The 22177-nt window shown below is 33.3% G+C and overlaps 1 protein-coding gene across 1 annotated transcript; it reads left to right on the top strand.

Annotated features, from left to right (window-relative positions):
* Positions 1 to 4251: 4251 nt before the first annotated feature.
* On the top strand, positions 4252 to 17619 carry LOC133321944 (uncharacterized; the record flags this gene model as incomplete). Its single annotated transcript, XM_061531016.1, has 5 exons — positions 4252 to 4385; positions 4452 to 4540; positions 5963 to 6062; positions 13536 to 13645; positions 17516 to 17619. Coding segments are annotated over exons 1-5 (533 nt in total), but the record flags the coding sequence as incomplete, so codon positions are not given.
* Between the last annotated feature and the right edge of the window lie 4558 nt (positions 17620 to 22177).

The following is a 22177-nucleotide window of genomic DNA, read 5'->3' on the forward strand; positions in this document are numbered from 1 at the left end:
CTGATTAATATTTGATGTAGAAATTATTTATTTTATATATTGTTTGCTTTATAAATATGAAAAAAATTCTCGACACGTTTTTGTTATATAACAAACTGTTATACTTTTCTATATATGTATAATATTTTCTTTCAATATTCTCCATTCAAACTATAGATACACACTTAAATTTGAACAGAACATTCGCGGCTAATCGATTTCATTTTCTCTCTACACGTCCACTGTACATTCGCGAAATCTCTCGAAATCGGCGCACACTGAACATACGCTGTGAGATAAGATAAATCCATACGTAGATATTTAAGAGAGTACACAAAAAGAAAACAAATAAATTCTCCCCCAAACATACACCAGCTGAGAATGACAGCAACAGAAAACAATTAACTGCACTTGTCAGAGTTCAGTTCAGTATTACTTGAATGAAATAAACAAACGGTTGTCAGTGGAAAAAATATACATTCAATAAAAATAAATACGAAAATACAAAAGAAAACAAGTTCGCGTAATTGGAAAAGAATGTAAACATAATAAAGGAATGTGTGTGCGTGTGTTTGAGTAAATATTTATTAATAAATAATTCCTATGTAACAAATGAAATGAAAGTCATTTTGTAAATGCGGGAAGTGTGTTGTGAAGTTCTGAAATTTGATCAGTATTGTGAAGATTTCTATATACATATATATTTGGAGTTAATTGTTTACAATTGCATGGAACTTTTTCTACCTCAGACGTAATATCTTATAACAAAATATTCTGGCTTCTATACAACATTATTTATACGTGCTGAAGCAAGCATTTTTCATAAATATGAACAACAAGAAGAAGCATCAACAATTTTGTTTTATTTTTTTATTTTGTTTACTACCCTCTACTTGTGCTCTACAATTTCTATACATTGTCGTGTTATTTTGTTATTTGCCCACCACCACCCCCTTTGTCATTGTTTACAATAAGAGCGCATGGTTATGCACAGTGTTGCCATATTAATGTTATATGTTTGATAAAAAGAGTACTGGCATTAAGTATTACAGGGTGTATCAAAATTTAGCAACAAAATATAAAATTTTCGGTATGAATGGCATATACAACAAGTTAAAAAAGTAGTTTTGTTCGGTCGGACGGAACTTGGCCTACCTTCCACCATGAGGTGGGACTTTAATATGCGGACTATGTCATCGTAACTTTTTTTTGTATCTCCTAGCTTAATTTTATAACTAAATTTAATTCGAAAATTTTTATTTATAAATAAAATAATAAAGTTTTAAAACAGAATATAAAATATAGAAGAAAAAATCCGTCCGTCTTTTGACATTAGGATAAAGTTCTCAATATATAAGAAAGAGCTGGGATGGTTGGTATTGAAATGGGATATATCGGTCCATTTTATAATTAGGTAGCTCTCATAAAATGGTACCCCCAATATTCGTCTTTTCGAGGCTTTTGGAGACATTTTCAACCTAATTGGCTGCTTTTGGGGATTTATGCTCCCAATAAATAGAAAAATCTTCCTACTAAAAATAATCAATATTATTTTTTATGTCAGTTCCATGAAATATGAATGTGTTTTTCGCTAGAAACAAACGACTTAACATCTGAATTCACCGCACATATTCCTATTCGCAAAACTGAAGACTACGATAAATGAAATGCGTTTGCTAAGTTTGAGGAGATAAAAGAAGCAAGTTAGCAGAGCAGTATAGTCGAACGGGGTCTACCATATGATACCCAACACAGCTACCACTGAGCTTCAAGTTTCTGCGGATTTATATTCTGAGCCTGGACATTATTTTGCGATACTTACACTCTCTTGACCGGTTGGAGGTCAACAGCTTCTCTGCGCCACTTTTTCGAATTATGTTTTCCCGGAGTAAAAATTACATCCATAAAACATAATTCGTTTGACCCGCCAAATATAGACCCTTTATTATCAAGACAGCCATTCGAATAGTTGGTCAGATCGCCTACCCCAGGGAAAAATTGCGAAGTTCGGCTGATGCGATGCATCTAGAAGGGACTAGAAAACCACAAAAAAATAAAGTTTTCGATCCATTTCATTCCCGAAAAATCATAGGCGTCGTCCTTTACCATAACCAGAACTTTATGTAAAATTTCAAAAATTTTCAAAATTTCAGAACTTTATTTAAAATATCAGAATACGTAGACACCCTTAGTATTCCAGTAATTAGTAATAGAACAATAAAATAAATATCAATTTAAATGTAAAATGCTCCTCTTGGATATACTGTCAACTTCTCCGGTCTACGTTCTTCGGAACTAAATATATACGACATAGAATGCAAATTTTGTTTTTCAAACAAAAGTCTTGGTCCAGTTGACACGCTAAATATTGACGAATCTTTATCAAAATAATCATGCTTCTTCTTTTGCCAGATCCCCTTCTCTATCTAAATTTTTTTGACTTTCGGTCTCTGTAGCGAATCGAAAAAAAAAAACAAAAATACAGTTTTTGGTTCATTTCATCCCTTAAATAATAAAAAATCAGACCAATCATTGGCCAAAACCGGTCCTACATGCAAAAATTCGTGATGATTGGTCCTTAATTGTAGCCTGTAGCGTGTTTACATATTATAATGGACACACAATCTAGATCGACCCAGCTAGTTGAGATAAACTAAAGGGGGGTCTAGGGCCAATATTTCGCGGCGTTACAAACAAAGCTATACTACCTTTATAACATACGGGAGATGTTGGATTTTGGATTATATCTGCTCTCATCAGCGAACGTATTTACGTGTTAATTTTAAATTTAAATAAAAACCTCGATAAAACATCTCAAAAAATTAAAGCTAGGAACAACATCCGAATACCAGGTGTTCCATCTGTTGAGTCGATCAATCCTTACCATGTATAACTAATACCCAGTTAACCTTCATCGTGGGACTGATAACAGGGACACTAGAATCAACGCCGACAAATAATCTTACAATGCTAACGAATGTTCATAAGGACAAAATGTTTTCCTTAACGAATAATCGCCGAAAATGTCAATATCCCAATCTGTATCTATCAATAGTATACGTATCCAGAATGAAATCAAGAAAAACTTTTAATATCTCGATTGCTTGGGTGTCAATGTGGAACTCCTTGGGTCGTATCATAAAACACAAAAACGTAATTCGATCTACCACACAAACGATGGCGTAATTGAAATCGCCTCCGCTATTCCACAAGCCCAGCAGTGTGTGCGGTGCCAAAAACCAGACGATCGACCACATAATATACAACTGCCCTGTGGTATATTTCCAGGAATATCCATGATGAAGTACAGTTTCTTCCAACAGGCCCAATGTCCTGGCTAAACAAATAAATTAATAATGTATTCGGGTTTTCAGAATTTGTAGAATCTAACGAGGTCGTAGGTTAATTAAAACGTTTTTTATTTTATTTAAATCTACACAATCAGTTTATCTGGAACCCCCAGTATATTTAGAAACCCACTTGACCTAATGTATCCTACCCAATTTCAAATAAATGTCGAAATTGATATTTTATGCACCTTTAACACAATTCTCTATCTAAAATTTTCACGACACCCTGTATACAACGTTAAAATACAACGTGTTGATGACAAATAAAGCCGGCTAGGTTACGAAAATCTCTTCTCAAACAAACTAACTCTCTTTTGAAAGAGAGGAAATATATTTTCCCTCAAGAGTGCCTAAATGTATACTTTTCATATCAACACGACTGGGTACAGAGTTTAGTTTTGTTTGAGATTTCTTAAAATTCGTTACACTTAACCGGCATTTTCGAACCAAAGAAAACCACCAACAAGAATTGTATTTTATAAACATAACCAATTGAGAGAATTATCAAGTGGGAACAGTTTGTGTGTGGACGAGCGTGTTCGAGGGGCAGTGTTGGGTTAGGTCAAGTGTTTGCCAGTAATGTTGTTTTTCCGATATTGTGCGTTTTCCTAGAACATGAAAATTAACGTTGAATAATTTAAAAACTATTTTCCGAAATAAGTTCAAATGTGGTAGTTGTTATATGTAATGGTCATACAATAAACTTGATGTGTAATAACAAAAACGAACTTGTCACTGAATTGTTGTTGTAAGAAATAACGTTAGCTGGCGTAAAGTATTTGTAGGGTTTCATTATGTCGTTTCTTTTTGAATTAGTTGCGGCATAACAGAAATTCGAAGGAAAAACAAATAAACAGTCAATGATAGTTTGCTGTGACTGGTGTTAGCAATTTAAATATTGGGACTGGTGCTGCAGAATTTCCATAATGGATTTTATATTTGAATGTTTTTACACGGATACATTGGATAAAATTAGCCGCAGTGGCCTGCAGGATCGTTCATCGCGCCGTGATGTTTTGGATCATTTAAATGCCATAATCGGCGGCTGTAGTGATGGTAAATTTATTATGTGGAACAATAATTATTTACGAATAATAAAATGTTTGTTTTTTGTGTTTGAAGGTCAAAATATGCAAACCGAGGAGGTGGCACGCATTGCTGTACTGTCTGCTGTCCGTTATCATCGTGAGCAAAAGGACGCCAATGGTGATGTAAGGATAAAATTTATTTTTTATTAATTAGTTTTTGTTGGTGAATATTATGTTTAGCCTTGTAGTCAGTCATAATTAAATCTCTCTGAAAAAAGGACAGCAAGGGATTTTAATGTGTGTTGGTACCATCCCCTATGTTATGTCCATTCAAAATACCTTACATCGGTCGACGTCTTTATAGGGGGACTTTGTCACTATAAGTTTTCTGTTAGAATGTTGTTTATGGTCTGAGAAAATTAAATATCAAATTATATACCCTCAGGTTGAAAATTAAGATAGGAGCTTCAACATACAGAACATTAAGGTTCTAACTAAAAAACCTTGGACCAATGTTGACAGATTTTATTCACAAGAAATTCGGAATGTTGAATTTCTGCCACTTCGACAAGAAAATAGGGATAAAATCTTCAAAAAAAAAAAAAAAAACTGAAATATTGAACATTAAGCGGGATCTGCAATCGAAGAAAAAACATTGACCAACAATGAACGTGGGAATAAGTTTTTATTTTCCAGGAATATGGAATGCCCATTGTACCAAATTACAACCCCATCGGTTTGAAATGTGGCTAAAGTCTCCAAAATATCGGACGAGGTCTACCAAATTAAAACCGAACTGATCTACCACTGATCTCCAATTTTCTGCGGATATATATTCCGAGCGTGGACAACATTTTGCGATACTTGCGCTCTCTTGACCGGTTGGAGGTAAAAATTATTCGAATTAGTTGGTCAGATCGCCTTCCCCATGGAAAATTTGCCTCCCCCATGGAAAGTTTTCGGTTCATTTCATCACCGAAATATAATCTGAACGTAGTCGAAAATCATATGCCCTTGACCATAACCAGAGCCCCATCGTTTGGAAATGTGGAATGTGACATTGATAATTTTTGGTAGGAATGTTTGACACCCCATGAGATCCTGTAAAATCAAATTAGAGCGAATTCGGCTGAAAAACATTTCTAAAACTCTCCAAAATACTGAGTATAGGGTTTACAGGGTGTATATGGAATACTCTGATTAAAAAAAATCTGCAGAATATTAGACCTCTGCATAACTGATGCTTCTTAGCTCAGCTTTTTTGTATGGCCCACAGGCTTATTTTACTTAATTTTATAAACATTACAATATCATATTTTTAGCTTTATCCTTCATATATTCTGTTTACAATATTATCCTTATCGGTATATGAACACATTTATTTTCCCTTCCAATTAAAATGTCTTAAAATGTTTTCACACACACATAATTTTTGTAATCACAATTTATATTTTCTAATTAATCCAATTAACATAAAAATAAATTACCCAAAACTGTATCAACCATATACCAAACCAAACTGAACCATAATCTATGTTCTAATTTCTCACATCTCCCCCTACCACAAAACACCTATTTGACTTTTCTTTCCAATTTCTTTCGCAGGTCTGTTTAATGGGCAAATACCATAACATCTTGTATATTGCCTTGCGTACTTGCTGGGATTGGGGTGTACGAGATTCTGCGGTTGTTGTGGTCTTATTGGGTAAGTAGAACATCTCTAGAACCATTCGCACACTACACCATTGGTCGGGTAGTAATGTATGTTGAGAGGTGTAAACATGTTATCGTTTTGTTGTTGATATTCGTTTTATTCGAAATTTTGTGAATCGCCATGGCAGAAGATAAACTATTTATAAATGATTATCGTTTTTGGTGTTTACTAACTAACCAACCAGGGCGAGTGTGTGTGCTTTGTTAGCTTGGTGTGTTAATGGTAAATATAAATTATGTTGCAATTAAAAGTGACCGCTGAGAGGGAGGCGAAAGAGAGAAGAGCATAGGAGCTCCTAATAATTTATGGAGTGCGTATCAATTTGTCGGTTTCATTTTATAAGGGAAGTTGATAAATTGGTGTATATATATTTCATCGGATTGAATCTCAAGAATGGACTGTAATTTTTGTAATTTTTCAAAATGACGATTTATGACACCATGTAAAAATTATTGACAAATTATCACCATAACATGAAATAAATATGTCATTGTTCCATATATATATTTGGGAGAATTTCTATTGACATTTTCTGCTCTAAGAAATTATGCCAAATTACAGCTACTTCGTTGGAAAAATGCAGTTAGGATTTGCAAATTACAAAATATAAGAGATGGTTTTTAATGGGGTCTATATAAAAAATTAGACCTATATTGAAATTTGCCTCTAAGAAGACGAAATACAAAATTGTAGTTATTACGAATGTTGTATATGAAATTCGGGATTTCCAAAAAAGTGAACCAATATTTATCATATTTAGAAGGAAAATGTTTAGTAGGAAACATTTGAAACCCCATGTGAACCAGTAAAATTAAATTAGAACGAATTTGTTGACAAACATTTTCAAAGCCGTCCAAAACACCGAATATGGAGGCTACCCGGAAACATGGGCCGATGTTGATAACTCTTTGTAGGGACTTTTCCTACTCCATGATAATCCCAAAAATATTAATTTGCAAGCTACTACAAATATTTATGGTGTAACGTTATATGTAGGCTTCCCTAAAAGTTGGACTTATATTAATAATTTTTGGTAGGACGTAAATCGTAACATACCACAACTGAAAATAACAAATTACTAATTAAGTAGAAATTTATGCCCAAAACCTTTTTTGCGAATTCGGCTAGGACCTTCAAAATACTTCACATCGGTTGAAAAATAGTGCTACCGACCATTAAAAATGTATCTACAATTTGGATTATGCCAAGATTTTCTATCCTTTGAAAACACGACATTCAAATTGCAGCCAAAATGAGTCAAAATGAGGGTAGGACCTTTAAAACATCTAAAATCCTTATAAAACAACATGGGAAGAAGTTGTTTTTGTAGGGAGTCTGAAAATAATATTACAGATTTAGTGGTTATAAAACCTTGCTTGGACCTTTCACAACCCCTAAAATGGGGCCTGACCTTTATATTGGGGATTATGTAGAGTCACTACCGTCAGAAATGTTTCGACGATAGAGGGGTCTACGATCAGAAACGACCCGAGTTATACTCGGCCAACGTCTGTCACCTCAGTCCATTGTGTAAAAGCAATAGGGCTGTTACTACAACAACAACAGAAACAAACCAGTAGGGAAAGTAGTAAAGTCGGACGGGGCCGACTATATGATACCCTTCACCTTTGAAGGACCATTAACATTAAAATAAACATTTCATTCCGCAACCTATACTAAATTTTGGTCAGATATAGAGTTGCTTCTTACAATGGGAAATTATGTAAATAAATTTAAAGCAAAATATCGAAATCTAAACCGATATCTTCATTTACTTATAAATCCAAATTTCGTGAAAATCGAAGGATATACTTTGGTGCACCATTTACATAAAATCGGACGATATATATATATATATATATATATATAAATCTGTACCGATTTTCAGGAAATTTTACACAGGTCGTTCTAGGCTTAATTCAGAATGTTATGCCAAATTTCGTGCAAATCGAAGGATATATAGGGACTTTGGTGCACCATTTACATGAAGTCGGACAAAACTATATATGGGAGCTATATCTAAATCTGGACCGATTTTCTCGAAACTTAACACACGTCATTCTTGACCTAATTCAGTACTTTATGCCAAATTTCATGCAAATCGAAGCATACATAGGTACTTTGGTGCCCCATTAACCTTCAATCGGACGAAAATATATATGGGGGCTATATCTCAATCTATATATATATATATAAATCTGTACCGATTTTCAGGAAATTTTACACACGTCGTTCTAGGCTTAATTTAGAATGTTATGCCAAATTTCGTGCAAATCGAAGGATATATAGGGACTTTGGTGCACCATTTACATTAAGTCGGACAAAACTATAAATGTGAGCTATATCTAAATCTGGACCGATTTTCTCGAAACTTAACACACGTCATTCTTGACCTAATTCAGTACTTTATGCCAAATTTCGTGCAAATCGAAGCATACATAGGTGCTTTGGTGCCCCATTTACCTTTAATCGGACGAAAATATATATGGGGGCTATATCTCAATATAGACCGATTTTCACGAAACTTAGCACACATCATTCTAGACTTAACTCAGTACGCTGTCCTAAATTTCATGCAAATCGAAAGGTATATAGGGACTTTGGTGCACCATGTACATAAAATCGAACAAAACTATATATGGGAGCTATATCCAAATCGAATGATATAAAGGGACTTTGGTGCACCATTTACGTTAAATCGGACGAAATTATAAATGGGAGCTATATCTAAATCTGAACCAATTTTTGGGAAACTTGGCACACAGCATTCTGCACCTAATTCAGTACTCTATAGCAAATTTCGTGCAAATCGAAAGATATATAGGGACTTTGGGGCACCATTTACATGAAATCGGACGAAACTATATATGGGAGCCATATCTAAATCTGGACCGATTTTCTCGAAACTTGGCAGACATCATTCTAGACTCAATTCAGTACGTTATACCTAATTTAGTGCAAATCGAAGGATATATAGGGACTTTGGTGCACCATTTACATGAAATCGGACGAAACTATATATGGGAGCTATATTTAAATCTGGACCGATTTTCTTGAAACTTGGCAGACATCATTCTAGGCTCAATTCAGTACGTTATGCCAAATTTCGTGCAAATCGAAAGATATATAGGGACTTTGGGGCACCATTTACATGAAATCGGACGAAACTATATATTGGAGCTACATCTAAATCTGGACCAATTTTCATTAATATCTAAATCTGGACCGATTTTCTTGAAACTTGGCAGACATCATTCTAGGCTCAATTCAGTACGTTATGCCAAATTTCGTGCAAATCGAAAGATATATAGGGACATTGGGGGCACCATTTACATGAAATCGGACGAAACTATATATGGGAGCTATATCTAAATCTGGACCGATTTTCTCGAAACTTGGCAGACATCATTCTAGGCTCAATTCAGTACGTTATGCCTAATTTAGTGCAAATCGAAGGATATATAGGGACTTTGGCACACCATTTACATGAAATCGGACGAAACTATATATGGGAGCTATATCTAAATCTGGACCGATTTTCTCGAAACTTGGCGGACATCATTCTAGGCTTAATTCAGTACGTTGTGCCAAATTTCGTGCAAATCGAAAGATATATAGGGACTTTGGGGCACCATTTACATGAAATCGGACGAAACTATATATGAGGAACCATGTGGCTATCTCGTTTCCTTTTGCCTGTTACAAACATATGCACAAAGACATAATACCCTGTACCACAGTGTGGTGAAGGGTATAAAATCATCCGGGTGGCCAACTTGAATGAATAGATCTGTACAATTGTAATATACGACAAAATTGAAAAATACGACAAGGGCCTTAAAAACAGTTAAAATGGGCGACTACTTTATATTAGCCAAAAGGTTTTCGATCCTCTGAAAACACGAAATTAAAATTACAACAATTTCAGTTTAAAAATCTGGATAATACCTTTAAAAGACCTAATATTCAAGAGCATTTTTAAAACTTAGGAGGATGTTGTTTTTGTGGGAGTCTAAAACCTTGAAAATTCAATTTAAAGAATCATTGGTTAGAAAACGTTCACAAGATCATAAAATGAGACGGGACTTCATAGTGGGGGGTAGTATTTTATTCTCTTAAAATTCGAAATACACAATTACAAATCGGACCCTATAAATGTTCTATGTCAAATCATGAGACTATTTGAAAATTTGTTTTCAGAATGCCCTATATGCTGCAAGTACAAATTTCAAACGGACCATCTTATCCTTTTGAATGAAATTTCCCGATGTCAAATGGAAAGTGACTGCTTTCTGTCCTCAATTTATATTTCACGTAGCTCCAAAGTTAGATGTCGTAAGGTGTAAAATATATCCCAAACTATAAATGTACGTTTGAAAATGTGGCTAGGTCTTTCAAAACACCTAAAATTCCGAGTGATTTTTATATGCTGATTATTTCAAAACATTTATCAGGGATGAAGGATGTCCTTTACCTTTCAAGAACCCGGAGTGTAAAGTGTCATAGCGAGCCTGCTTTCATGACCATTTCAGGAAATTTTACATTGCCACATCGCAAAGAATTCTATTCTTTAGGTCTTGAATCGACCCTGTGCTGTTAGGTGTAAAATGGCCAATTTTGATCACCCCTTCGAGAGATAACACGGTCTGGAAAACTCAAAATATCAATTTGCAGAAATTTAAGTTGGAAAATGTGTCTAGGACCTCCCAAACACCTCACACGATTTTTAAATGTCTGTTTCAAAATATGAACCTACATTGGAAATTTTCTGCATAGAGGGCATGTATCCGCTGAAAATCTAAAAAAATTGGGTAAAAATATTGAAAATTTGGTATAAGGACCGGGTTAGTATAAATTTCATAGCGACCACGCATACTAGAAAATATCTGTTTAATGAAATTTCGCATAGTCAAATCGCAAAGTGCTGTCCTCGAATCCTGCCGCATTCTATATCAAATCACACTCATTGGTAAATTGTCATCACCTCTTTGAGATATACCTCGGTCCCAAGGCCTTTCTCGCAAAAGACTGTCTTGTTGAAAATCAACCTTATTTTTAAAAAAGTAAGGTCCATACATTACAACATACCAAACTATAAGTATGGAGTGGAGAGGCTTCTCAACAAAAATTCTTGGGGGTTCTGAGCCACAAGATGCGAATATTGGCTTCTTGGCGTATCCTCCGAGTTTTAAGTGGGCCAGCCAAGATGATTTTCGAATTTTTTTAATAGACTTCATTCGATTTTCATTTATAACCCAGTTCATTCCCACCAGATTCTTTTTTGTTTCTTTAATAACCCTTCATATCTAATAAAATTCCGACTAATTATTTCCATATGTATATCCATGAGTGGTATATGAAACCTCTTCTCATAAATTCTATGTTTATGTATTTATGTATGTATGTGTAATTCGTCACAATTGTTCTATGTATGTTAAATGCAAATGTCAAAAATCCTAAATTCATAAATATTTACATATTTTTCTCTTTGGGTGTTTGTTTGTTTACATTGCCAATAGACCAATCTCTCTTTGCATACACAGACATTTATATATTCATTTGTTTACCATAAACATAACAATTTGTATGTTTGTATGCCTGTACATGTGGCTATGTGAGAATTAAATCCTCGTATAAAATATTCAAAACAACCATTTTCCCGGCACAGTAACACACAGGGTGAAAATTGTCAGCAAATTATACAAAAGGGAATTTAAAAATTTGTAGTTGGGTTAAATGTTCTAGGGTAAGCGTATGTATAAGAATATTCTGAATCTGTATCTAAATCAGATGAAGATTCAACCTATTAATAAATAAACAACCAAATAATAGTTCCGGCCTCCGGTCGTCTATGGTAAAAGTCAGTGTAATACAAGAGAGGAAGGTCAGTTTATTTTTCGATACAGAGAACAAATATCCCATTACCCATTGCATTTTTGTTGTCAAAATTAGAAAATATTCGACCTACACGATATGGCCTTCATATCAAGCGAAACCCGTATTTATGGATTTGTAGGAAGACTATACCCGAGGTACCATAAAGTAAGAAAAAATTGAATTCATATTTCCATCAGCTCGTCTATAAATACACCATTCATCTACCACTAGCTCGTCTGTAAATTTTTCCTTCAGCTCGCATAAATCCGCACTTCAGCTCGTTATTAAAGCCTTTCCTAAACTCGTGTATAAAGCTTGCCTTCAGATCGTCTATGAAAGACTCTTTTCAGCTATGAATGTTTCTCTTTATCCTCTATAAATGACTTCCTTCTGTTCGTCTATGAAAGACTCTCTTCAGGATCATTTATGAATGACAACTTTCAGGTCGTCTATAGAAGACATCATTCAACTCTTCTATGATAGATTCCCTTCAACTCTTCTCTGATAGACTCCCTTCGGCTCGTCTATGATAGACTCCCTTCAGCTCGATTATGGAAGACTCTCTTCAGCTCGACTATGAAATACTCCCTTCATTATATCTATAAAGATTCCTTTAGCTCGTCGATAAATTGTCCCTCAAAATTCCACAAATTTTAATAGTTCTATAGCCGTTTAACCATACTGTCGTCTCAGTTCCACATCGACACATTAACGACGACAATATCACAGTTGTTGTTGCTGCTGCAGTTATCGTTCTTCTGGCAAATGCATTGTTTCGCACTTCATTCAACAAGTTTAAGTAGAAATTTAAATGTTTTCCATGTTTATGCCTCGACAAATTCTTCTACCATATAATGAACGTGCAACAAGCAAGCCTGTGCAGAGCTCAACATTTGCAGTTGTCGATGTTTTTGCAGTCCTTCACTTTTGGCACTTGAAAGCCAACGCAATGCAAATCATTGAAGCGTAAATGAAAAATACTGCTTTTAGAGAGGTCTAAATTTTCAGTACGCATCAATGCGTTTTTGTCGACTATAATAATCGTATTTCCCCATAATGCCAGAACAGCATGAATATTATTATATTTTATGAAACTGGCAATAAATGACAAATTTTGTATAATATGGTGAGATTGTTATTTTTAGAGAAATTTATGAATGGAATTTATATTTAGCTTCAAACGAATTTTAATTTAATTAGTACCAGTAATGTAAAAAATTATAATTTTTAAATTCGAATGTCAATGTGAGTAGGTATCATAATTTATTCATCACTACATCTCTCCCTCACGTACACAGTAACGTATACATGTTAATCACATGATTAATATGTATACGCCTTGGTGTACAAATGAAATAATAATAATTATACGTTATGGTGTACACCATCATCTTAAAAACGAGTTTATAATGCGTTTTATTCCAAGCCCTTTGTAATCCACACTCACACACTGTCTTTAATGTGTTTGTAACGAAGAAGAATAAGGGAAAGAATTAAACAAACAAACAGACATATCGTCATTAATTTACACTTATCCTCGTTTTTATATTGTCATCTTACATTCATTATCCTTTTATTTCTTTACAGAGGAAATTTATGCATGCGAAAAGACATTCGAACGTATTTTCTTGGGCGCTTTATTCGGTACCCATGCACCACACTTTATTGCCGGTTGGCGTAGTGACTTTCGAGACCAGGTAAATATTTTGGTTTTTCTTTTTTTTTTTAAAAAAAGTATTGAGTAAGTAAGTAATAATAAATATAATAAAGAAAAGTGAAACAGGCGGGGTTGGGTATATTTCGACATAATTCCATCAATTGTTGAAGTTTTCGTAATGCAACCAAAGATTGATTGATTTTAAGAAATCGCGGTTTCTTTTTGGTAATGACAGTAACATAGGAGCGTATGAGTATTGTTATTATTCATACGCCTTGTATGTAAAATAAATTAAAAATAATTATACGCTCATTACACTGTCCTACAAGATTTTTACGATTATATTAAAAACCCAGAAGAATAAACTCCATTAAAAAAATGGGTTATATTCTTATTTGCAGCCATTCCAGGCTATTTTGTCTTCAGTAAATTCAATATGAATTATTATTTACCTAATCATCGTTTACCTAATCATTTACCTAATCATCGCTCAAAAATCATTTATCTGTGTAAATTAAAAATTTCGTATAAGTTGCCAACCCTGAAGAACTTTTGCATTCGTCTACCATAAATGTATGACATTTCTTTGCGGTATACAGATCCGTGTTCCAACATATTCGAGATGACAGTTATAATACCTACTTTTATACCGAGGAATTTGGCCTAAGGGGTTTCATCCCTACAAATAAATTTTCAATCGCCTCACCAGAGCATGAGCTCAATATTGTTGATTATGCGGGGACCATAGCAACGTAGGAACTCAATTTTGACTTGAATATGTCAAAAATTTCCCTAAAACCTTTAGAAAATTAAAAAAAAAACATTTATAATGCAAGCACTCATACATTGGCTAAAACCATGGGAAAAAATACGTGGACTTGATAGCTAACCCGCATGTACTTTGACTTGACCCACAATTATTTCTTGTTACTCCCACCTATCAGGAAAAAAAAAATCGTGTTATGGGAAAAGTGATTCTACAGTTGGGTTGAGGGCATTAAAATTATATTAATAATAATGCAGAATACTTCGAAAAACAATAAAAGAATGTTTGACGATCAAATTCATGTTTTCTTTATTACTTCAGAAATATATGGAATAGTCTTCGTAAAAGGTCAAGTGATCTTCTATAAGCAGTTCAAAAGATAAATGAGTGGTTTTTGGAGAGGAGCCATAGATTATTATATATCAGAACATAAAGTTTTTATATAGTAGAACAAAGTGATCCCTTATAGCAGCCCAAGAGGTATGCTTAAAGAAGACTAGAAAGTTTTGTAAAAGACAGAAGAAGACCAGAAAGTGGAATATCGAGAGGATTTAGAATAGAACACAAAGAGCTCCTCTAATAGAAGACCAACATTTCTTCACCTATAAGAGAAAGGGGTTTTATAATAAACTACGACTACGATTTCTTCTTAGATAAACCCAAGAGACAAGGGCTTCAGAAGGGTTTCTTATAGATCAAAGTCTTTTTAAATAACATTGGAAGGTCTCCATATAAAAGGTCAGAAGATCTTTGTATAGAAAATCGGAAGGTCGGATGATTTTCTTATAGGAGATCGAAAGGTCTTCTTGTAGAAGGTCGGAAAGTCTACTTAGAGAAGATCGGAAGTTATGCTAATGGAAGATCGGAAGGTATCCTTATAGAAGGCCTGAAGGTTTCTTTTTGAAGGTCGGAAGGTCTTCTTTTATAATACCATATGACCATTTTGACAGAAAACCAAAGGATAGTTCTAGAAAAGGCCAAGGGAGCAAACCAAGAGATATTATTAAAAAAAAAAAAAAAAAAAAACTAGAAAGTTGTGGAATATCAAGAGGATTTACAATAGAAAACAAGGAGGTCATCTAATAGAAGACCAAAGTGTCTTCATCTATAAGAGTAAGGGTCTTATAATAAAATACATGGGTTCGTCTTCTTATATTATAGCAGATTACGATTTCTTCTTAGAAAAAACCAAGAGATTAGAATACCATAGAAGATCAGAGGGGCTTCTTATAGATTAAAGTCTTTTTAAATAACATTGGAAGGTCTCCTTATAAAAGGTCTGAAGATCTTCGTATAGAAAATCGGATGGTCGGAAAGTCTTCTTATAGAAGGCCGGAAAGTCTACTTATAGAAGATCGGAAGGTATCTTTATATAAGGCAGGAAGGTTTTTTTTTTGGAGGTCGGAAGGTCTTCTTATATAAGCCAATATGACTCTCTTTTGACAGAAAACCAAGGTATAATTCTAGAATAGATCAAGAGAACATCGTATTGCAGAAAATTAGGTCTTCTACCTTTTCAGAGAAGTACGAAAGGTCTCTCCACAACATAATATGAGGTCTTCATAGAAGAACAGAATGCCTTTTTGTAGAGTACCAAAAGTTCGTGTATATAGAAGACTGGATGGTAATTTCATGTAAGCTCTGAAGGTCTTCTCATAGAACAGTGGAAGGTCAATGTTTAAAATACAAGACTTCGATTTCTGATATTATAACAAAATTCCTATAGAAGTCCAACATATTTCCTATAGAGGACCACATGACTCTCCTATTGAAGATAAAAAGGGTCTTCTGATAGAAAACCTGGGGATCGTTCTATAAAAAGAGCTGTTCCACCTTTTCGTGTTATAGAAGATTGGACGTTAATTGTATGGAATACTGGTCTTTGTTTTGTAATAATATATATATATGATCAAAGGCTATCTTAGAATTTGAAGGCCCTCTGATTTTGAAAAAGGAGACCTTATTTTTCTCTAAAAACCATTTATATTCTCTTATAAGGTTTCTTTTATCCTATAAGAAGACCATGTATACTGCTATAAGAAGTTCTCTTGTCTTCTATAAGGTAACCTTTGTGGCTTCCTTATTAAAAACCTCTTCGTTTCTTCATTATCTCATAGAAACAAGGCCGCTATAGATGAAGAGATTGCCTTCTTATGGAAGACAAAATGATATTTGTATAGATCGAGGGATCTTATTTTAAAGATAAAGACAACTTCTTATAGCAGAATAAGTGATTTTCTTATAGGATAAGAAGAGGTCTTCCAACAGAGTTTCGAAAGTTCTTATACACTGCGTATCATAACTATAGACGCACCTTTAATTCAATTGATATGTTAGTTAACAAATAAAATGGACCTATTAAGTTATGGTTCACAATAAAACGATCAAAAACACATATTATTCAACAAAAATAATGAATTTATTCTTTATGGTTTCGCCGAATTCTGCACTTTCAAAATTACTGGTGTTGCATAACTATAGACGCACTTTTACAAAATTAGATAAAATTATTTTTTAAAACTTAAATAAAATAACTTTTATAAATAATGGGTAGGGACTCCCTTATTTTGCATAAGTTCAAAAATTTTATCCATCACACTGTTGATCAAAATTTTTCGCAGTGTAGATCGGAGGGTCTTGATCAAGATCAAATCTTAATATTAAAGACCACAAACTCAGTAAGAACAATAGGACTTTTTGGAGACCTGTAAGTAGTCTTATGTCATATCAGGCCTTCTTCTTAAAGACTAATAGGTATTTTTATTGAAGGTCAGTTCGTACTAACCGAAAGTCTTTTTATAGTAATATATTCTTATAGCAGACCCAAAGACCATACCAGAAAAAACAGAATTTCTTCAAAAGATTGTTTAACAAAACATTAACAAACAAATATTGTTATGTAAAAAACCATTCTTGTATAAATCCCGAAACGAAGAGACCCATGTGTACAATCTTATAAATATGTTCTTGAGAGTTTTCCTATACTAAGAAGCTGCTACTTTTGTTTCCTTTATTTGACAAAATGTATGTCCTTTTCCTCTTACTAACATATTTTGTTTTTTTTCCTTTTTTACCTCATCCCACATTGGACGTTCTTTGCACACATCTGTTACACCAATTGCCTGCCATATGCCTACTAAAAAGGATGAGAATACCCGAGCTATGGTATATTTTTTACATCATGCAACAAGTCTTGATATGACACTGCCCTGTTGGATAGCACGTTATGAACAGGAACGTATGGTCAAGTAAGTATATGTGTCCTTGCCATTTGTTGTTGCTGTTTTATTTCTTTAGGCCCTATTTATGAATGCTGTGTGGTTTGATTTTTGGTAGGGACATTAAGAGTATTGAAAAGGAATTTATAAGAGTGAAAATTAAATATTTATACAAAAAAAAAAAAGATATGTTTTAGGGACTTTAACAGAAAAATTGTAAAAAAATATATCTGAAGAAAATTTTTTCAACTGTTTAATATAAAAATACATATAATGATATGGTGTGGGCTGCTTAACAAACAATGTATAGGAGGAGATGCAAATGTGGTATACCCATTTGATTTTAGATTGCCAAATTTTTATTTTTTTATCCGATTAAATTGAAATTTTACACTTTACATGATACATGTGTTGTCTTTCCATGTATCAATTTGAAAATAATATTATTCTAACAATTTAAGAGATATTTGAGAAAATATTTGAATTTCCATTAAAAATGATTTAAAAAAAGTGCAGGTAATGTGGTATACCACATGATGTTAATGTGGTATAGTATAATTTTACTTCCAATTGATATCTTATATAATTTATTGTTTTTAATGAATGTGAATTAGCTCGAGATTTATGTATTTTAAGATTTTTAACGGATACTTTAAGTGGAACTTTAATTTTTATTATATAATAATGTCTACACAACTTCAACCGAAAAAAAGTCAATTTCATGAAAAATTTAATTTTTGCTACCGATTCTCAACGTGAATTAAATAAATTAAACAGATCATTGTTATCTTATTTTTTGAGAACAGCAAGCTATAGAACATGTTTCATTTATTCTAAAATTTTCAGTTTACAAAAAAAAGTGACTATACAACATTACCAACCTATACCACATTTGCATCACTTCCTATATTCCCTAATAAAATTCAACCACATTAAAGGATATTCAACGAACTTTGACTTGTTTAATATTCATCTTTGCTACATAATCATGTTAATGGTGTTTATGCCAATGGAGAACAAAAGTTGCGTGTTTGTGTTGCGTCTTTACAAACAACAACAACAAAACAAATCTTGGAATTTTTTCCATATCCAAATTTCTTCTTATTGCTGAAGTTCGCAAAAAAGGAGAAACTTACTACTTAATGTTTAGCAGCTAACATGTAAAGGCATTTATTTTAATTAAATAAATGTAAGGTAACAGCAACAACAAAAACCAGAATAAAACATTGTTGTAATTCTTAGTATTTTTGCTTCATTTGTATGATGGTGGTTGTTATTGTTGTTGCTATATTTGTTTTGGTCTTATTTTTTGTTGACATAAACATAAGCCTACACATGCTATTCGTACGTACATACATATATAATTTAATAAACACTTGGGTTTTGTTGTTGCTGTTCTACTGCCAACCATCCACATAACCTCACAACCACACATTCATACCATTTCTCTTTCTCTGTCTTGTTCATACTGTCATCTTTAACATTTTTACTTGTCTTGTCATAAGAAATGACACCCGAAAAATGACATTAACTTTAATTCCATGAAGAGGCTTACAATGCATATATGTATGTGTGACATGCCATGAAATGTGCTACACTATGTTATTGTTCTATATTGAATTTTACATACAAAAAATTTTCAATGAGAAGGCATTTCTAGGAAAACTTTTAAAGGAAAATATTTCTCAAAATTTAATTGTTTACACATATAGTCGACATTTAGTTAACACCGATAATAGGTCCCTCATATATGTTAAGTAGATACTAACTCTCAAATACCTTTCTTTCAATTTGTATACCCTTCACCACACTGTGGTACAGGGTATTTGTCTTTGTGCATAGAGGAGGTGATGCAAATGTGGTATAGGTTGGCAATGTGGTATAGTAACTTTTTTTGTAAACTGAAAATTTTAGAATAACTGATACGTGTTCTATAGTTTGCTGTTCTCAAAAAAATAAAATAGCATTGATCTGTTTAATATATTTAAATCACGTTGAGAATCAGTACGAAAAATTAAATTTTTCATGAAAATGACTTTTTTCGGTTCAAGTTTAAAAATAGTTTTTTGTTTTACGGATGTAATTTAATCGTTATTACTAAAGCATTAAAATAATTAGTATGAACAAAAATCAAATAACATGCGCGATTGCACCACTAATCACCAACTTAGGAAAAAAACTAAACATTTCTTCAGTAAACACAAGTGCAGGTAATGTGGTATACCTTGAGTCTGCATGAAAAAAGCCAGTACTGGACAAAATCTCATTACTATTTGAAACATTTAAACTCTACGAGAGTCTACCACGAACAACAAGGATGAAAAACAAAAACAAGGATGAAAAGCACAGAGTACTGAATTAGGTCCAGAATGATGTGTGCCAACTTTCGAGAAAATCGGTTGAGATTTAGATATAGCTCCCATATATAGATTCGTCCGACTTAAGGTAAATGAGGCACCAAAGTCCCTCTATATCTTTTGATTTGCATGAAGTTTGACACAGAGTACTGAATTAGGACAAGAATGATGTGTGCCAAGTTTCGAGAAAATCAATTCAGATTTAGATATAGCTCCCATATATAGTTTCGTCCGATTTAAGGTAAATGGGGCGCCAAAGTCCCTATATATCTTTCGATTTGCATGAAATTTGGCACAGCGTACTGAATTAAGTCTAAAATGATGTCTGCCAAGTTTCGTGAAAATCAGTCCTGACTTAGATATAGCTCCCATATATAGTTTCGTCCGATTTCATGTAAATGATGCACCAAAGTCCCTATATATCTTTCCATTTGCAAGAAATTTGGCATGACGTATTGAATTGAGCCTAGAGCGATGTCTGGCAAGTTTCGGGCCCCCCCGAAATGAATTTTTTTCACAGTAAATTTATGTTTGCAACAGCGAATTTTTTTCATTTTGTACTACCGAATTTTTTTCATTTTGTACTACTTTTGTCCCAAACGAATGACAAGTTTATGGATAGATCTAGTCCGATTCACATTTAGATAAATATCACATGTTTTATTTCATCCAATTTCATGTTAATAATGCTGTTTAATATACCCGTAGTGGTGAAGGGTATCATATAGTCGGCCCCGTCCGATTTTACTACTTTCCTTACTGTTTTTAAAATCACTTTTAATGGAATTTCAAATATTTTCTCAAATATCTCTTAAATTGTTAGAATAATTTTATTTTCAAATTGATACATGGAAAGACAACACATGTAGCATGTTATGTGCAAAATTTCAATTTAATCGGATAAAAAATAAAAATTTGGCAATCTAAAAACAAATGGGTATACCACATTTGCATCACTTCCTATATGTTTGCAACAGGCAAAAATAAACGAGCTAGACACATGGTTCCTTTTGAGAATATGCATAGAATCACTTTCCAAGTCAATTTATGGATGTCCGTCCGTCTATCTATCGGTCCGTCCATGTTAAATTGTAAACAAAGTACAGGTCGCATATATGATTCGAATTGGATGGAATTTGGCACAGCTCATTTGTTAGGCCCAAGAACAACCCCTATTGAAATTTGGCAAAATCGGTTCAGGTGCAAAATCAGGTAAATGGTGCACCAAAGTTCCTATATATATTTCGATTGGCACGAAATTTGGTATATCGTACCAAAATAAATAAATCGATTTAAGGTAAATTGTGCACCAAAGTCGTTCAAAATCTTTTGATTTGCACGAATTTTAGCATGGCGTACTAAATTAAGTCTTAAAAATGTGTGCAAAGTTTCATGAAAATTGGTTCAGATTTAGACATAGCTCCCATATATATTTTCGTCCGATTTAAGGCGACCATATATATATATATATATATCTTTCGATTTGTACGAAATTTGGTACGGCATACTGAATTAGGTCCACAATGATGTGTGCTAAGTTTCGTGAAAATCGGTTCAAATTTAGATATAGCTCCCATATATATTTTCGTCCGCTTTAAGGTAAAAGGGGCGCCAAAGTCCCTATATATCTTTCAGATACAGATATAGTATAGCTTCAATATATAATTTCGACTTATTCATGCTAATTGTACACCAAATAATTAATGGGTGTCTGATTGAGATTAGATTTTAAAAAGTGCAGCATACCGAATAGCATGTGTCAAGTTTGCTTTAAGTCGATTTACAAAATTTAGCATAGGTTGCAGAATGACATGTGTAGAAATTGATTTTAGTCGGTTCACATATAGATAAATATCACATATTTAAGTTCGTTCAATTTCATGTCAAAGTTCCACAAAAAGGCGACGTCTTTTAGGATACATATGTAGAACATACCCAAAGTGGTGAAGGGTATCATATAGTCGGCCCAGTCCGACTTTTCTACTTTCCTTACTGGTTTTAATTGATATTGGGTATGGTATAAGGTATGGTATCATACTATCCTCTCTACCAAAACACGATGAACATATTAGCCATATTTAAAATTTTTTCTTAATACCTAGTATCACATTGTTCTAAAATAGGCTCTGCAAAAAATCTAAATTGAAAAGAAACATTAAAACAATTTACAATTTTTTTACAGAAAATCCCCATTATTATTACAATTTCTATTTACATTGTAAATAACTAAA

This window comes from Musca vetustissima, unplaced genomic scaffold (assembly GCF_032173495.1).
Source record: "Musca vetustissima isolate MV318-11 ecotype Yass unplaced genomic scaffold, APGP_CSIRO_Mvet_v1 utg177029, whole genome shotgun sequence".
Lineage (NCBI taxonomy): Eukaryota > Metazoa > Arthropoda > Insecta > Diptera > Muscidae > Musca > Musca vetustissima.